Source organism: Amblyraja radiata, chromosome 5, assembly GCF_010909765.2.
Source record: "Amblyraja radiata isolate CabotCenter1 chromosome 5, sAmbRad1.1.pri, whole genome shotgun sequence".
NCBI classification, from domain to species: Eukaryota; Metazoa; Chordata; class Chondrichthyes; order Rajiformes; family Rajidae; genus Amblyraja; species Amblyraja radiata.
The window spans coordinates 29,098,910-29,118,715 of NC_045960.1; the positions used below are offsets into that span (position 1 = coordinate 29,098,910).

The 19,806-nt window shown below is 44.4% G+C and overlaps 1 protein-coding gene across 1 annotated transcript in view; it reads right to left on the reverse strand.

Moving 5' to 3' along the window:
• The window catches only part of LOC116973135 (gamma-aminobutyric acid receptor subunit rho-2-like), a 38,679-nt gene extending 20,266 nt beyond the window's left edge, over nt 1-18,413 (reverse strand). Inside the window, exons 1-2 of the mRNA XM_033020857.1 lie at nt 18,152-18,413; nt 12,193-12,299 (exon numbers count right to left, since the gene is read on the reverse strand). Of these exons, the coding sequence (XP_032876748.1) occupies nt 12,193-12,299; nt 18,152-18,342 (298 nt within the window). The 5' untranslated portion in view covers nt 18,343-18,413. The remainder of the gene's footprint in view (nt 1-12,192; nt 12,300-18,151) is intronic.
• Nucleotides 18,414-19,806: the final 1,393 nt, after the last annotated feature.

Below are 19,806 nucleotides of genomic sequence, written 5' to 3' on the forward strand. Positions count from 1 at the left end.
TTTAAGGTGAGAGGGGAAAGATTTAATAGGAACCTGAAGGGCAACTTTTTCAAATATAGTGTGGTGCGTATACGGAACACTATCCATTCAAGTAGTGGAAGAGATATGATAGCAACATTTACGGGGCATTAGAGTTGGTTGCTGAGGCACTATAACAACATTTGAAAGATATTAGGCAGATACATGTATCGGAAAGATTTATAGGGATATGAGCCACATGCAGCAGGTGGGACTAACATAGATGTGGCATCTTGGTCAGCATTAGGGTTGTCAACTGAGGGGGACATTGAAGGGGAGGGGACATTGACGGGAGGGGGGAGGAGGGTTACAGAGACGGGTAAAATATAACGTACAACTGATGCGCAGAAGAGGGCCTGTGATTGGATGACGGGTGAATCACTCGTGCGTGGCGTCAACAGCACATGCAACACGCACGCACCCTGCTGTATCAGATCTAGGATCTGTCTGTAAGCGGCCCTCTGGTGATTACAGAGTAGTAGCAGTTCAATATGGGACAAGGGTGGTCCCGTATGGGACAAACCAATTTAGCCCAATATATACGGGATGCCCCGGCTAATACGGGACAGTTGGCAACCCTAGTCAGCATGGACGTTAGACCAAGGGGCCTGTTATTCCATGCTTAGTTTTAGTTTAGTTTAGTTTAGAGATACAGTGTGGAAATAGGCCCTTTGGTCCACGAGCCCATGCTGTCCAGCGATCCCCACACATATGACTCTCTGGCATTAAGATGTACTCAGATGTAAACGTGAAGAGGCTGCAGGACTACATAGCAATACTGGAAGAGAAGATTAGGCTGGGTAGCACTTCTTCAATTAGCACACACACGATGGGCCAAATGATTCTGTGATTCAATGATACTCTCAGAGAAGGTACAGTAAGCATGCCTTTTCTATTTTCCAATTAATATATCTGTTGTAGCGGTGCCTGCTGGCGTACGCAGAGATCGAACCCGGCGTTCGGAAGCCGCGGTCACGTGACTCGTCGTTTTTACTTGCGCGCATTAGTTCAGCGCTGACCACCGTTGTGGGCAGACGTGTCTGATGAACCTGTATTCTGGAAATTGAACTTTCGAATAAAGATCTGTTGAAAACCCCGGTTGTCGTTCTTTAGACCGCCAAACTGTTTTGAAATCATGGTATGGTGCATTTGTTCCAAATAACGGCAGAGGGAAAGCTGCCATTGGAGGGAGTGTGGGGCAAATTGACCAGAATGTTACCAAGTCTTCTAAGGTTACATTAAAGGGAGAGGTGGGGCTTGTACTACCAAGGATAACAAAGGTTATGTTTGTTTGTGAGTTTAGAACTTTGAATCCATTGACCAGACAGACAGACAGACAGACAGACAGACAGACAGACAGACAGACAGACAGACAGACAGACAGACAGACAGACAGACAGACAGACAGACAGACAGACAGACAGACAGGCAGTATATCTATTTCTCTGGGTATTCAGTACAAAGATTATCAAGCGTAAAGATGCTTTATGAAAAGAGGTGGCAATGGTGAATTCTGCCTCTCAGAAATAGCAGATGCTCACTCCGCTAATAATTTTAAATTTTCAAATAATATAGTTTTGCGAGTTCAAGAGTCAAGAGTCAAGCGCCAAGAGAGTTTTATTGTCATGTGTCCCAGCTAGGACAATGAGATTCTTACTTGCTGCAACACAACAGAATATGTAAACATAATACAAAACGGAAGATAAAAGTTCAGTGTGTCTATAGAGAGCATAGACCACAGAGCAATAAAGGAGATGGAGTGAGAGTAAGTCGATGGAGCCAGATATAAGTCAGCAAGGTCTCACTGGGTAGTAGAACATGGTCAAGGTGGACAATGGCCAATTCCTAATCTTTGGTTTTTAGCAGCCTTCAACAGAGTAGTACTCCAGGCATGAGCGGTCTAGTAACACTGGAGAAAGAAGGGGAGCAGTAGACGGCAAAGTAGTACAATGAGGAGATATGGTAGTATGAAGCAAAGGTGAATCTGGGAGCCTAAATCTACAGATAAGCACAAAATGCAAGAGTAAAGGGGCTGTCCCACTGCGGGGACCTAAGCTGCGAGTTTAGAAGAGTTTGCCCTGGACTCAAACTCGCAGCATGGTCGACACAAGGTCCTAGGAGGACGTATGAGGTGGCTGGAACTCTCCTTCATGCTCGAGTGAGGTTCCCGCCTACTCGCAGCCAAATTTTTTCCGCATATTGAAACATTTTCCACGAGTATAATTTGGTCAGCAAGGGTCTTTTTCACTCGTAGTGCAGTGGAGTGGGGTCGCTATTTATTTACAGGCAGTCGAGGGCAGTCGTAGGCCATCTCCTTCGCTGACCGGCCATTTTGATTGGCTCATTGGAGTTTCACGACCTAGGAAGACCTACCGGTAGGTAAAATGCCGGCTAAACTTTATTATACTTCTTAAAAGTGTCTCCACTCCTTCTCCCCCCCTTCTCTCCCCTTCTCTTCCCCTTCTGTCTCCCTTCTGTCTCCTTCTCTCTCCTTCTCTTCCCTTCTCTTCCCTTCTCTCTCCATCTCTCTCCTTCTCTCCCCTTCTCTCCCCCCCCTCCCAGACTCCCCGCGCTCTCTAAAGGACTTACGGTACTCTGTTGTAGCTGTTTACCTTCCACTTCATCGCCCAGACAGCGCTCCTCCGCTGTCCCAGGCCCCCACCTTCGCGGTGTGTTTGTGTGTGTGTGTGTGTGTGTGATGCAGCTCGTGGTTCGGTCGATCCAGCTCGCGGTTTCAACGTGGCCGGTCGATCCAGCTCGAGGGTTTCCAGGCGAATGCCCTCGAGCTTGGAGGTCGAAGGCACTTTTCTGGACTCGCAGATTAGGTCGCCCAAGTGGGACATGCCCTTAACTCAGCGGGTCAGACAGCATCTCTGGATGTAATAAGTAACGTTTCAGGTCAAGACCCTTCTTCAGACTGAGAGTCGGGAAAGGGAAATGAGAGATATAGACGGTGATTTAGAGAGATATAGAACGAATGAATGAAAGATATGTAAAAAAGTAACCACGATAAAGGAAACAGGCCTTTGTTAGCTGTGGACGGTGAAAATGAGTTACAGACAATAAAACTCACCAATTCAGCATTGAAACTAGTACAACATCTAGGGTGTGGGAGGGATGGAGAGAGTGGATGCAGGGGTTACGAAGTTAGATGAATCAATATTCATGCTACTAGGTTGTAAACTGCCCAGATGAAATATGAGGAGCTGTTCCTCAATTTGTGTTTGGCCTCACCCATTATTGCCCGTAGCTTGTTATACAAGCTCTAATAGTAACTCAACATCATCTTACAGAGCACTGCCATATCAATGACGTCACTGCATCTTTCCACGCCACGGAGACTATTCAGATTCAGATTCAGATTCAGAAAACTTTATTGTCTGTCGCAACAGAAAATCCTCTTTGACGCGGCTCCACATACAAACATACGGGAGCAGCGCGCCGCGAGTCGCTCACAGAGTAGCGCCCCGCCCCTTGGGTTGTCAGCAGCGATACAATAATAAAGAACACACAAAATGTAACACAAACATCCACCACAGCATTCATCACTGTGGTGGAAGGCACAACATTTGGCCAGTCCTCCTCCACTTCCCCCCCGTGTACAGGACCAGAGTCCAGTCAGTCCAGGATCGGCTCTTCCTCACCGGAGACCGCGGCTTTAGATTGTTGTAGGCCGCAGGCCGGCAATCAAGATTTAAAGTCCCCGCCGCAGCCAGAAGCACCGTAGACTGCAGGGCCGGCGGTCGAAGCTCCCCTCCAGGGGTGATGGTAAGTCCATGCCGGCCCCGCGGTAGAGGTTGGCCGCGGGCCGGCAGTGATGGCTTCTTCTTCCCCCGGGTCCCCCACGAGGGATCCCGGGCTGTAGACGCCGCACCAGCTGGAGCTCTGCAGACCGCGACTTCAGGCTGCCGGCTGCCCCGGGCCAGCGAAACGGAGCACTCCCCTCCGGCGAGCCCCAGCGAGGGCTCACCCGCTCCACGCCGAGAGTCCACGCTGCGCCCGCCGCTGAAGCCCTGGGCGCGTCTCCGGGAAAGGCCGCGTCGATCCTTGATGTTAGGCCACGGGGGGGGCGACCTGGAAAAAGTCGCCTCTCCATGGAGGAGGCGACCGAAGCGGTTTCCCCCTCACTCCCCCCCCACACCACCCCCCACACTAAACACACGAAGGAACATTAAATACATACTTTAAAACAAAATAAAAAATAAAAAAAAACTCTTGCTCCATTTACAGAGTAAAGCAGGATGAGAGAGCATAAGTGTGTAGGAGAGAACTGCAGATGCTGATTTAAATCAAAGATAAACACAAAATACTGGAGTATCTCAGCGGGACAGGCAACATCTCTGGAGAGAAGGAATAAGTGACGTTTCCGGTCGAGACCCTTCTTCAGTTGACGTTTTGGTTCGAGACCCTTCTTTAGCCTTTCTGAAGAAGGGTCTTGCCCAGAAACGTCACCCATTCCTTCTCTCCAAAGATTCTGCCTGTCCTGCTGAGTTACTCAAGCATTTTGTGTCTATCTTTGAGAGAGCTTTATCCAAATGAAAAGCCTTCCATCATTCATAGATTACACACACGTCATCTTGCATTCTCCTCATCATGTAACATTTGGGGTGGCATGGTAGCACAGCGGTAGAGCTGCTGCCTTATTGTGCCAGAGACCCAGGTTCGATCCTGACTACAGGTGCTTTATGTACAGAGTTTGAACATTCTCCCCGTGACCGAGTGGGTTTTCTCTGGGTGCTCTTGTTTCCTCCCACACTCCAAAGATACTCCAAAGTGCAAGTTTGTAGGTTAATTGGCTTTGGTGGAAAAAAATTGTACATTGTCCCTAGTGTGTTGGATAGTGCTAGGGTACGGGGATCGCTGGTCGGCACAGACTCGGTGGGCCGAAGGGCCACTAAATCTTGTATCTCCACTGTATCTCTAAACCAAACTATAACTGTATAGCGCAGGTGCAGGCCCTGTGGCCCACCATGTCCGTGCTGAACATGATGCCCAGCCAAACTAATCATCAGCCAGGCACCTTTCTCCGTAGGAGAAGGAAAACTGGTCACCTGGGACATAACTCTCAAGTGGAATCCTAGGTTAGACATCACAGAGCTGAGACATTATTCCCAGAAGAGAGCCAATACATTTGCTGCCATCTGGGAGGATCTGTGCTTTATAGCCTGGACAGTCATTCAGAACTCTGCTGCACCCAAAGGATTAAGGATGACTCTCTTCCATTCATTCCGTAAACAATGAGATTCACAGACTCTGTCGCAGGTGAGCAGATGGTGTTTACAGGTATACCTTCGCTGGACGTGTGTGGTCCCTGATTCAGTGTCCTTCTAAAGGCTTTGTCCCCATTTTAAGCAGCCGTGGTTTGGAGATTCCTGCAAGCTGGGGGGGCAATCACACTGTTTTAGTGAGCTTTTGACATGATTCTTGGATTGCTTCTTCTATCCACCTGGTAATCAAGAGACATAGAGTCATGGGGTCTTACAGCGTGGAAACAGGCCCTTAGCCTAACGCCCCATCTAGTCCTACCTGCCTGCGTTTGGCCCATATCTCTCTAAACCTGTCCTATCCATGCACCTGTCTAAATGTTTCTTAAATGTTGCAATGTATCTGCCACAACTATCTCCTCTGGCAGCTTGTTCCATACACCTACCACCCTTTGCCTGAAAAAATTACCCTTCAGATTCAGATTAAAACTCTCCCCCCTCACCTTAAACCTATGTCTTCTGGTCCTCGATTCCCCTACCTTGGGCAAGAGACTCTGTGCGTCCACCCGATCTATTCCTCTCATGATTTTATACACCCTTATAAGATCACCCCTCATCCTCCTGTGCTCCAATGAATAGAGTCCTAGCCTGCTCAACCTCCCCTATAGCTCGAGTCCTGGCAACATCCTCGTAAATCCTCTCCGCACCCTTTCCAGTTTGACAACACCTTTCCTATAACATGGTGCCCAAAACTGAACACAATACTCTAGGCACAGCCTCACCAATGTCTTATACAACTGCAACATCACCTCCCAACTTCTATACTCAATGACCTGACTGTTAGATACTGGCAGATAGGGTGAATATTATATTTGTTGAACTTAATAATTTTTGACAGGACTGGAAGTAGGAGGGGGACTTCTTCCCTTGGCACTCTTGGTTGACAAAGATTTCAAAAAGAGATGTAACCAAGACAATTGATTCAATTGATGTATTTAAGAGTTAGTTTTAGCTTTTAGGGCTAAAGCAATCAAGGGATATGGGGAGAAAGCAGGAACAGGGTCCTGATATTATATGATCAGCCATGATCATATGGAATGGCTCAAAGGGCCGAATGGCCTACTCCTGCACCTATTTTCTATGTTTCTATGTTTCTAACCAAATCCCCAATGCACCGGCATGATTGCAATCCTTTACATCATTGACAAGCAGATTACTGACAGTGAAACACTCCAGAATAGCCTTTGGTCAGGAAAAGTGTTTTATTGATGTGGTCTTCTTCTGTGAGTGGGGATTATGGATTTATCCTGTTTAGACATCTAAAATATAAATAATTGAACTTCAGGAAATACCATCTAATCTGAGCAGCAAAATACCGAATAACTTATTCACAATAAAGACTATTAACTATAATTCAGTCAATAACGTTTCTTGGGAATTATATAACACACTCAAGAAACACTATTATGTTTATTGGTGAAGAAAACTCACAATGTGTAGGAAGGAACTGCAGGTGCTGCTTATATCAAAAATAAACTCCCAATGCTGGAGTGACTCAGCGGGTCAGGCAGCATCTCTGGAGAAAATAAATAGGTGATGTTTTGGGTCAGGTCTGAAGAAGGGTTCTGACACGAAACCTTTCTCCAGAGATGCTGCCTGACCCGCTGAGTTACTTCAGCATTTTAAGTCAGAAATTTCAGAATGTTCAGAAAAAATCTTCAGAAAATTCAGAATGTTGTCTTGCTGTATAATTTTAAGTAGGATAATTTTGTTCTCCCTCAACTGTCCTATTCATACACTCAAAGTTACACTCTAACAAGCATGTTGACAAGTTTGAACATACAGTATCCACATAGACCAGTGACTTTAATCCCCATAACCACACTGATTACAACTTCTGCCTGTGGATGAATCAGCCCGCAGAGATTATATTATTTGTCACAAAAACAACTCCGCAAATACATTGACTTAATGGTTCTTTAAGCAACCATCATAATATACTAAAATAATGGCATGATTGTAAAATTAAGTCTATTCCGCTGCAAATTTTGTTCCAGAAACACGTTTTATTTTTGAGCACATCTTATTTCCCGAAAGAAGAAGAATTATTTGTAAGCATGACATTACGTTTGGGTATGTATACAGGTACATATGATCTTTTCAATGTAGGTCGGTAAACAGCTGTTACGTAGCCATGCACACACATTCATACAGCATCAACTGCTGCTTCCTTTAATCCACACCGTCATCAGTGAGCTTGTTAATCCGCGCATGTACATTCACTGAGCTTCCAGATGGTTAGTCAAATTCCACAGCCAATGGGGTTTGCACTAAGCAGGAAAGATAGAAAATCCAAAAAAAGCGATTTGCAGCGTTAATTCCAAGCGCATGTGGCTGTACATTGTGTGGGAGGAGCAGTGAGCTTTAAAGTTGCACTAACCTCCAGGGGAAAGCAATCTGCATTTTACCATAATGAACTACTGCACCGACCCCTACAGAAGAAGGCTGTGAGCAAAAGAGGATGTTATTCTCAAGAGGTAGCACTATACTGCACAGTTTCGTGAAGAGGTGGAAAATAATCTTCAAAAAAGCTATTTTTTGTTCATCTATTGTAAAGTTATTTCATGTATCTCTACACTGTAAATGGGTCGATTGTAATCATGTATTGTCTTTCTGCTGACTGGTTAGCACGCAACAAAAGCTTTTCACTGTACCTCAGTACACGTGGCAATAAACAAAACCGTTTTCAGTTTTTAGCTTGTATCCAACTCTCATAATAAAATTAATACTTTTCAAAGGCACTCAATATTGTAATGGTGTAGGCAATACTCAAACTTTAAAAATACGATCAAAGTTGAGACGTAGAATTGTAATATCAATCAATCGAAAACTGCAGCTGAATTGATTTGCAAGATATGCGTTTTGCTTTGTATAAGTCACAGGCACAGCCATAGGTAGGTTAAACATCACGTGCTTATGGCACAATTGGATATTACCTGCAGGTGATTGTGCAATGGCTTTACACAGCTCTGCGGCAACCTGTCTAGTGATGCTCAGACAGCTGAGGGAAGGTGCTAGCTACTACGTTAAGCCCAAGCATCAGCCTTGAGGCAGTGATGGATGTGACCATAACACACAATTCATTGAGTCATTCATAACAGAAATAAGCACCACTCCACCATAAGCATGATGATGTCAGGTAATCATCCATTTTTATCCAATTTTCTGGCTTTGTACCTGAGCCTTCTATGCCATGGTGATACAAGTGGCTATTGAGGTATATCATTGTGAAAGTCTCTGGCTCCCCCACCCCTTCAGGCAGTGCATTCCAGACTCAAGCATCCTCCAGGTGATAAGATTCTTTCTCAGATTCGCTTTAAACACTATTTAACAAACAAATGCCCTTTGGTATTAGGTATCTCTGCTACAGGGAAATGTTTCTTACTATCTAAACTATAGGGAAACTGCCAAGAACTAAAGGGCACCACAAGTGAAATGTGGTTAAAATGGTTTGTGTTAAAATGGGATACTTGTAACTTTGTCGGTGCCCTTTAAGTGGCGACTCTTTGCATACCTTGCATACCTTGGGTATGCAAAACAAAGGATATCACTGTGACTTGTCACATGTGACAATAAAGTATCATTTATTCATTCATTCATATATCATTTTCTTAATATCTTATATAACAATCAGGTCCTCCGAAGGGGTGGAAGATTGCAACCTTCTCGCGCTCCACCCTGTTTCAACTAATGCAATCAACCCGACGTGCACAAACAAGATCAAATAGAACAAGTTGACCTACAACTTTAGGCTGTGCTCGCCATACGCAAGAAGAAGAGGTCTCCCAAAAGCCTCCTCTATTTCATGGAAAGCAAACCGAGGCCTTCCACTCTCTGCTCATAAGTGGCAGTGCCACACATCCCAGACAATATCCTGGTGCAATTCCTCTGCACACTCTTCAGTGCAATCATGTCTTTCATATAGTGTGGCAAACAGAACTCCAGATTTGACCTAACCAAGGTTTATAAACGTTGGCACATTGGCCTTCATCAGTCAGAGCATGGAGTATAGAAGTTGGGAGGTCAAGTTACAGTCGTATAAGGCATTGGTCAGGCCACATTTAGACTATTGTGTTCAGTTTTGGACGCCATGTTATAGAAAAGATATTGCCAAGCTGGAAAGGGTGCAGAAAAGATTTAGAGTCAAGAGTCAAGAGTGCTCTCTCGTCATGTGTCCCAGAAAGAACAATGAAATTCTTAATTGCTGCAGCACAACAGAATATGTAAACATAGTACACTGTAAACAATATGATAAACGAGAGAAAAAAGTTCAGTATGTATATATACGCATACCCACAAGTACACACATATATATAGATATCCACATACACACACATATATATATATATATACACACACACACACACACGCACCCACACACACACACACACACACACACAACACACACACACACACACACACACACATATATATACACACACTCAAAAAACAAACAATAGTGGTGCAATAATAATAATAAGTCTAATAATAATAATAGTCTATTGAAGTTCAGAGCTTATTTGAGGTTGTGGTGTTTAATAGCCCGATGGCTGTAGGGAAGAAACTGTTCCTGAACCTGGACGTATGAGTTTACGAGCATGTTGCCAGGACTCGAGAGTCTGAGCTATAGGGAGAGGTTGAGCAGGCTAGGATTCTATTCCTTGGAGCGCAGGAGGATGAGGGGTGATCTTATAGAGGTGTACTAAATCATGAGAGGAATAGATCGGGTAGAGGAGTCTCTTGCCCAGAGGAGGGGAATGGAAAACCACAGGACATAGGTTTAAGGTGAGGGGGGAAAGATTTAATAGGAACCTGAGGGGTAACTTTTTCACACAAAGGGTCTTTAGATCGAGTGGCCAAAGGAGGTATTTGAGGCAGGGACTATCGCAAAGTTTAAGAAACATTTAGACAGGTACATGGGTAGGAGAGGTTTAGAGGGATGTGGGCCAAACACAGGCAGGTGGGACTAGTGTAGATGGAACATGTTGGCCATTGTGGGCAAGTTGGGTCGAAGGGCCTGTTTCCACGCTGCAGGATTCTGTGATTGTATGCTAACCTCAATGCTCTTATGTTCTATGCCATGGCTTATGAAGGAAGGCAAGCATCCCATATGCCTTCTCTACCACCACATAGAGCTGCGTATTCAGGTGACATTGAACAATCCACAAAGATTTCCCTGTTCCTCAATACCCTTTCAACCACAAACAATTATAACACATGTCCTCCTAAAAGGCATTAGATCATATTTATCAGGATTACATTCAACCTGGCTATTGATCTGGCCATGTTACCAATTCATTCATATTGCCATGCAGCCTTGGGATGACTTCCTTCACTGTCAACACCACCAATTTTCATGGCATTTGCAAACTTACTAATTGCGCTACTAATATCTCATAATTCTGGGAAATAACTAGCATGAGAGATAATATCTAGCATGCGATGCGGTAAACAACGGTGTTATTGTTCCAGTAAAAGTATACCGCAGGGCGGCGGTAGAGTTATTGCCTTACAGCGCTGGAAACTCTTGGTTCGATCCTGACTATAGGTGCTGTCTGTACGGAGTTTGTACGTTCTCCCCATGACCATGTGGGTTTTCTCCAAGAAATTCGGTTTCCTCCACACTCCAACGACGTACTGGTATGTAGGTAAATTGGCTTGGTAAATATAAAAATTGTCCCCAGTATGTGTAGGATAGTGTTAATATGTGGGGATCGCTGGTCGGCTTGGACCCGGTGGGCCGAAGGGCCTGTTTCCGTGCTGTATCTCAAAACTGAACTGAATCCTTGTTGTAAATTATCGCTAATTTCAACATCACTTCCAGCCCGACCATTTGCACATTCTCCAAAAGTATCTCTACTCATGAGATCCAGAGCGAAAGCTCAACGAAACCCAATACTTTAGAACCTACATAACTTCCATCTCTGCAATAAAGAGACCTTGTATTTTTTTTTTAATCAAAAAAAAATCTAGTTGATCAAAAATTTTAGTTGATCAAAATCTTTTTTTGAAACAGAATCCTGGACAGTCTTCTGGAAGAGCACGAGAAATTACTGAGCTTTAACCGTACAAAATTGTGATGTAAACCCCTCTCAAAAACACCCATGTCCTATTCCTGAAACTCTGCAGCCCCAATGCTGGCAGCACCTCCCAAACTTGTGATCTCCACTACCTTGGAGGACAAAGGCAGCAGTGGGAACACCACCAAGTGCAGGCTTCCTTCCAGGGTGCACACCTTCCTGTGTTGGAAACGTATCACTGGTCCTTCACAACTGCTGGGTCTAAATCAAGGAACCCGCTGCCCTAAAGCAATTTTGGACTACCTGAACCAGAAGGACTACAGTGGCTCAAGAGAACAGTTCTACGACATCTGCTGGAGGACAGGTAAGGCTGGGCAATAAATTTGTCATCATTGCTCAGCTCTCAAAAATGATTAAAAATCAAAAAGCTGAGGGGATATTACTTTGCATTTAATTCATCTGGGAAAACTATTTAAAAACTTTCCCCAATGGACACAAGTGCTGGAGTAACTCAGCGGGTTAGGCAGTTGAGATACAGCGCGGAAACAGGCCCTTCAGCCCACCGACCAGCCATCTCCCGCCCACCAACACTATCCTGCACACCAGGGACAATTTGCAATTATACCAAGCTAATTTACCTATAAACCTGTATGTCTGGAGTGTGGGAGGGAACTAGAGCACCCGGAGAGAACCCACGTAGGTCACGGGGAGACCGTACAAACTCCATGCAGACCCGTAGTCAAGATCGACCACTACGCTACTGTGCCGCCCAGTGTATCACTAAAATATCCAAAACCTTCCATTGAATCAGGAAATCAAACGTCCTCGGCAAAACTGTCAAAAATGCACACCATGGAAGTTTAAATATTGATAAAATAAAATGTTCCTACCACCAAATGCAGGTCTCATTGTGAAGTCATGATCATCCACTCTGAGCAGGTGATCAGGCTTGGTAGCTCGAGTTTTGGTTACATCCAGAATTCTCTTTATTATGGGACTGCAAAGAGTAAAACATCCAGTTAGTTGGTAGCCAATACTGTATCGCAGCATGACCATGTAATCAGCTCAGTAGTGATTTTTTCTTTCTTTCTTTGAATCCAGAACATCCTCTAAGGTCAAATGAGTTTATCTTTTATCCTAGGTACACAAAATTGCTGGGGAAACTCAGCGGGTGCAGCAGCATCTATGGAGCGAAGGAAATGGGCGACGTTTCGGGCCGAAACCCTTCTTCAGACTTTTATCCTGCTCATTCCTGCTTATAATTGAATCCTGCCGAACAGAACAGATGTTCAGTGCCACTCAAGAGGAGACCATTAAAAAGAAGCACTGTATAACATAGAACAGTGCAGACACAAAGTGCTGGAGTAACTCAGCGGGCCAGGCAGCATCTCTGGAGAGATAAGATGGGTGACATTTCAGGTCTGGACACTTCTTCAGACTGCTGAAGGAGTCTGAACCAGTCTGAACACCCAGTCTGCAGAAGGGTCCTGACCCAAATCATCACCCATCCATTTTCTCCAGAGACCTGCTGAGTTACTCCAGCATGTTGTGTCTATCTTCGGTACAAGCCAACATATGCGGTTCCTTTCTACCCATAGAATAGTACAGCACAGAAACAGGCCCTTTGGCCCACGTTGCCCACGCTGAACTTGATGCCGTTCAACTAATCTCTTCTGCCCAAATGTGATGCATATCCCTCCATTCCCTGCATATTCATGTACCTATATAAAAGCCTCTTAAATACCACCTTTGCATTTGCTCCACCACCACCCCTGGCACTGCGATCCAGATACTCTCTGTGTAAAACTGCACATCTCCTTTCATCGTTGCCTCTGTCACCTTAATGCTATGCCCCGTTAGTCTGTGACATTTCCACCTTGGAGAAAATGTCCATGCTTGTCAAGGAAGACTCTCTCTAACTTCTACAGGTGCACAGTCGAGAGCATGCTGACCGGTTGCATCGTGGCTTGGTTCGGCAATTTGAGTGCCCTGGAGAGGAAAAGACTACAAAAAGTAGTAAACACTCCCCAGTCCATCATCGGCTCTGACCTTCCTTCCATCGAGGGGATTTATCGCAGTCGCTGCCTCAAAAAGGCTGGCAGTGTCATCAAAGACCCACACCATGATGGCCACACACTCATCTCCCTGCTACCTTCAGGTAGAAGGTACAGGAGCCTGAAGACTGCAACAACCAGGTTCAGGAATAGCTACTTCCCCACAGCCATCAGGCTATTAAACCTGGCTCGGACAAAACTCTGATTATTAATAACCACTTTCTGCTATTTGCACTTTATCAGTTTATTTATTCATGTGTGTATATATTTATATCATGGTATATGGACACATTTATCTGTTTTGTAGTAAATGCCTACTATTTTCTGTGTGCTTAAGCAAAGCAAGAATTTCATTGTCCTATACAGGGACACATGACAATAAACTCACTTGAACTTGAACTTGACTCGCTTCTCATAATTTAATAGACTGCCATCAGGTCTCTCTTCAATACCCCCAAGAGGTGAGGGGAAAGGTTTAATAGGAACCTGAGGGGCAACTTTCTCACACTATTGTGAGCAAATCTGGGCACCATATCTGAGGAAGGGTGTGTTTGGCTCTGGAGAGGGTCCAGAGGAGGTTTACAAGAATGAGTGGGTTAACATATGATGAGCGTTTGATGGCACTGGGCATGTACTCGCTGGAGTTTAGAAGGATGAGGGGAGACCTAATTGAAACGTATCAAATAGTGAAAGGCTTGGATAGAGTGGATGTGGAGAAGATGTTTCCACCAGTGGGATAAGTGTAGGACTGCTGATCATAGTCTCAGAATTAAAGGACGTTACTTTAGGAAGGATGTGAGGAGGAATTTATTTTGTCAGAAGGTGGTGAATCTGTGGAATTCATTGTCACAAGAGGCGGTGGAGGCCATCAATGGATATTTTTAAGGCAGAGATAGATAGATTCTTGATTAGAATGGGTGTCAGATAGATCAGCCATGATTGATTGGCGGATTAGACTTGTTGGGCCAAATGGCCTAATTCTGCTCCTATCACCTATGACAAAAGGTGGTAGGTATATGGAACAAGGTGCCAGAAGTGGTAGTTGACGCAGGTACTATAACAACATTTTTTTAAAAGACATTTGGCCAGGTATATGCTTAGGAATGGTTTAGAGGGATATGAGCCAAACACGGTCATGTGACTAGGGTAGATGGAGCATCTACATGGGCAAGTTGTGCTGAAGGGCCTGTTTCTGTGCAGTAAGATTCTATGGCTCTATAACCTTTGATGTTCCAGAGGAAACAATCCAAATCTGTCCAACCTCTCCATACAGCTAATACCCTCTGATGCATGCATCATTCTGCAAACCTTCCCAAAGCATCCGTATCCTTCCTGTAATGGGGGAACCACTATTGCACTCTATACTCCAAATGCTTCCGAATCAGAATCTTATGGTTTAAAAAAGGGTTCCAGCATGAAACGTCACCTATCCATGTCCTCCAAAGATTCTGCTTGACCCGTTGAGTTACTCCAGCATTTTGTGAGTTATTTTTTGTAAACCAAGATCTTCAGTTTCATCTGTCTTTAAAATCTTATAGAGTTGCATCATGACATACTCAATGCCCCGACTGATAAAGACAAGCCCACCACCTACAGTATGCCTTCTTTACCATTCTATCTTAAGAATAAGGGGGATGGGCATTTAGAAATGAGATGAGGAAAAACTTTTTCACCCAGAGAGTTGTGAATCTGTGGAATTCTCTGCCTCAGAAGGCAGTGGAGGCCGGTTCACTGGATGCATTCAAAAGCGAGCTAGATAGAGCTCTTAGGGCTAGTGGAATCAAGGGATATGGGGAAAAGGCAGGAATGGGGTACTGATTGTGGATGATCAGCCATGCTCACATTGAATGGCGGTGCTGGTTCGAAGGGCCGAATGGCCTATTCCTGCGCCTATTGTCTATGTATCTATGTACAGTATCTATGAATTTGGAAGGATGAGAGGAGATCCTATAGAAACATAACTTTTTTAAGGGATAAGACAGGCTAGATGCAGGAAAAATGTTCTCAATGTTGGAGGAGTTCAGAACCAGAGGTCACAGTTTAAGAAAAAGGGGTAGGCTATTTAGGACTGAGATGAGGAAAGACTTCTTCGCCCTGATAGTTGTGAATCTGTGGAATAGTGAATCACAGAAGATAGTGGAGGCCAATTCACTGGATGTTTTCAAGAGAGTTATATATAGCTCTTAGGGCTAAAGGATAGAGCTCTTAGGGCGAGCGGAATCAACGGGTATGGGGAGAAGGCAGGAACGGGGTACTGAATGTGGATGATCACATTGAATGCCTGTCCAATCCTTTAATATGTTATATAATTAATATAATTTAATATGTTTCTATAAGATTCCCTTTCATCCTTCTAAATTCCAGTGAATACCAGCCCAGTCAGCCCATTCTTTCATCATATATCAGTCCCGCCATCCCAGGAATTAACCTGGTGAGTCTACGCTGCACTCCCTCAATAGCAATAATATCCTTCCTCAAATTACGAGACCAAAATTGAACACAATACGCCAGGTGCGGTGTCACCAGGGCCCTGTACAATTGCAATAGAACCTCCTTGCTCCTAAACTCAAATTCTCTCACAATGAAGGCCAACATGCCATTAGCTTTCTTCACTGCCTGCTGTACCTACATGCTTACTTTCATTGACTGATGAACAAGGACACCCAGGCCTCGTTGCACCTCCCTTTTTCCTAACCTGACACCATTCAGATAACAATCTGCCTTCCTGTCTTGCTACCAAAATAGATAACTTCACATTTATCCACATGATACTGCATCTGCCATACATCTGCCCACTCACCCAACCTATCCAAGTCACCCTGCAGCCTCATAGCATCCTCCTCGCAGCTCACACTGACACCCAGCTTTGTGTCATCCGCAAACTTGGAGATGTCACATTTAATTCCCTCGTCTAAATTGTTAATATATATTGTAATTACATTGGCTACCCTCCAGTCCACAGGAACTGATCCAGAGTCGAGAAAACATTGGAAAATGATCACCAATGCATCCACGATTTCTAGGGCCACCTGAGTACTCTGGGATGCAGACCATCAGGCCCTGGGGAGTTTACCTACACCATTTCCTGACTAATGTGGATTCCCTTCAGTTCCTCCCTCCCTCTAGATCCTTGGTCCCCTTGTATTTCTGGGAGATTGTTTGTGTCTTCCTTAGTGAAGACAGAACCAAAGTACTAATGTAACTGTTCTGCCATTTCTTTGTTTCCCATTATAAATTCACCTGTCTCTGATTGTAAAGGACATACATTTGTCTTCACTAATCTTTTCCTTTTTACATATCTAAAGCTTTTAGAGGCAGTTTTTATATTCCCCACAAGTTTACTTTCATGCTTTTTTTTTCCTCCTCTTAATTAACCCATTTGTCCTCCTCTGTTGAGTTCTAAATTTCTCCCAGTCCTCCGGTTTGCTGCTTCCTCTGGCCAATTTATATGCCTTTTCCCTGGATTTGTGTCTATATCAGTATCTTTTTTCCAATATAAAAATGTTAAATACTAGGCATAGCTTTAAAGTGATAGGGGGAAAATGTAAAAGAATTGTGCCAAGTTTATAAAGAGAGTGGTAGGTGCTTGGAACATGTTGCCAGGGATGGTGGTGGAAACGGAAACAGTGGCATTTAAGACGGTTTTAGATAGGCACATGAATATGCAGGGAATGGAGGGATAGGAATCATATGTAGGCAGAAGGGATTAGCTTAACCTGATATGGACTGAAAAGCTGTACTGTACTATAGATAGACACAAAGTGCTGGAGTAACTCAGTGGGAAAGGCAGCATCTCTGGAGGAAAAGGATGGGTGGCCCATTCTTTATCTCCAGAGATGCTGCCTGACCGCTGAGTTACTCCAGCACTTTGTGTCTATCTTCGGTGTACACCTGCATTTTAAAACACTCATCCGAATTGTTCTTTCTCGGCCATTTTTTGTAGTTTGAGTGAGCACCCTCGGTTTTATCTCTGCCATTCTTGGTTACACTTGATTTATATTGATTCACTTTGGCTAAAGAGGTCTCTTCTCTAAATAAAACACCGTGATTCTGCCTGATCCAACCACAAGACTTTTTTTTAATACTTGAGTGTGATTTCTAAAGTCCTAGTTCACAAATAATTTGGAGTTACAGGCTAATCTTTGGGGAAAAAAGGTAAAAAGACGACATCCTTTAAAACTGCTTGCTTCTTCATTCATTGCCCAAGCCATTTCCCCATTTTACTAATCTGCTTCAATCTACATCTCTTCGGGGTGAAATACTGTGTCTTCTTTTTGTGAATATTTTGAGTTGACTTATTGTCAGCCACTTTTAGCAACCAGAAAAAATAAATCAAATGTGCGTGGTAATGATTCATGAACTGTTTATGCTTTTTTTCCCCCTGGTCGGTAAGGTTCAAGCAGATTTTTTTTAAAAGTAAGATACAATATTCTCCTACGAATCTCTATTAAATTAAATCGACATTTTGTTCTTCTTGTGTAGAAGAAACCAAATTTGGCTGCTATTTGTATACATTTGGTATGCAAGCAAAGAATTTCACTGTGCCTAGTCACATGTGTCAATTCCATTCCAAATTAACAAACTAAGACTTACAAGGCAAGGCAGATCACAGAGTCTTCCGACAGCGTTAATGTTCGTATTTAAAACAATAGAAATGTTTCCAACTTTGAACCCCTGGCAGCGAAGAACAAATGCAACATGTTTCTCCCATTGCAAAAGCGGCTTCACTCATTCACAAATACATTTCACTCTGATCACACGAAGCGCCTGGTTCTCTCCCAGTGTCATTCCTTACCTGCCCTGCTTGAGCTGCTCAACCTGAGATGCCCATCGCTTCTTCCTGTGCTTCCTGCTCTCGGTGGCTATTGTCAGGCAGCAGATTATTAAAATTGTTTTAAAAAAATAAGGCATGGCTTGCAAAATAGCAACAGTCCCGGCGATAGTCCCGTACAACCCGGCAGTGCGAGTCACTTGTGGTTTAAACATTGAATCGATTGTTACTCTGGGACCACACGCCGGTTGTCGACCCTCCAATGTGTAGGGCAGCTTGTCGCCCTTCCGACTAAAGGCTGGAACAAACTTCAGTGTCTGCACGGGCTTTGCGATTGACAACTAATCCTTGTCCCTAAAGCCAGCGATGCCAGCTGGGCGCGTCATCTGGAGAGCAGGCACCCCTCCGCTGCAGATCAAACCCCCACACACATGGCAAGGCCCTTTTCTCAACCCGCTTCTAGCATGAGATAAGGTGCAATATGTTCGTCCCATTGTGTCACATAAACATGTAACATCTTACCGAGAAACATCTGCAGAAACGAGAGACTGACCGTTCAGCTTCATGTACAAATATTAAATTAAACAGCAAGGAATGCTAGAAGAATTTCACGCTAAACCTGACTTGCAGATAGACACAAAAAGCTGGAGTAACTCAGAGGATCAGAGTGCATCTCTGGAGAAAAGGAATAGGTGATGTTTCGGATCGAGACCGTTCTTCAGACTGAGAGAGTGAGGGGGAAAGGAAACAAGAGGTAATGAGTTCAATTTCAAGTTTATTGTCATGTGTCCCTGATAGGACAATGAAACTCTTGCTTTACTTCAGCACACAGAACATAGTAGGCATTGACTACAAAACACATGAATAAATAAACTGATAAAGTGCAAAATGACAGATAATGGGTTATTAATGTTCAGAGTTTTGTCCGAGCCAGGTTTAATAGCCTGATGGCTGTGGGGAAGTAGCTATTCCTGAACCTGATTGTTGCAGTCTTCAGGCTCCTGTACCTTCTACCTGAAGGTAGCAGGGAGATGAGTGTGTGGCCAGGATGGTGTGGGTCTTTGATGATACTGCCAGCCTTTTTGAGGCAGCGACTTCGATAAATCCCCTCGATGGAAGGAAGGTCAGAACCGGTGATGGACTGGGCAGTGTTTATTACTGTAGTCTCTTCCTCTCCAGGGCACTCAAGTTGCCGAAACAAGCCACAATGCAACCGGTCAGCATGCTCTCTACTGTGCATCTGTAGAAGTTAGAGAGAGTCCACCTTGACAAACTGACTCTCCGTAATCTTCTCAGGAAGTAGAGGCGCTGATGTGCTTTCTTGATAATTGCATCAGTGTTCTCGGACCAGGAAAGATCTTCAGAGATGTGCACGCCCAGGAATTTGAAGCTCTTGACCCTTTCAACCATTGACCCGTTGATATAAACGGGACTGTGGGTCCCCATCATCCTCCTTCCAAAGTCCACAATCAGTTCCTTGGTTTTGCTGGTGTTGAGGGCCAGGTTATTGTGCTGGCACCATATGGACAGTTGCTCAATCTCTCTTCTATACTCCAACTCATCCCCATCAGTGATACGTCCCACGACAGTGGTGTCGTCAGCGAATTTGATGATGGAGTTCGCACTATGACTGGCTACGCAGTCATGAGTATAGAGGGAGTACAGCAGGGGGCTGAGCA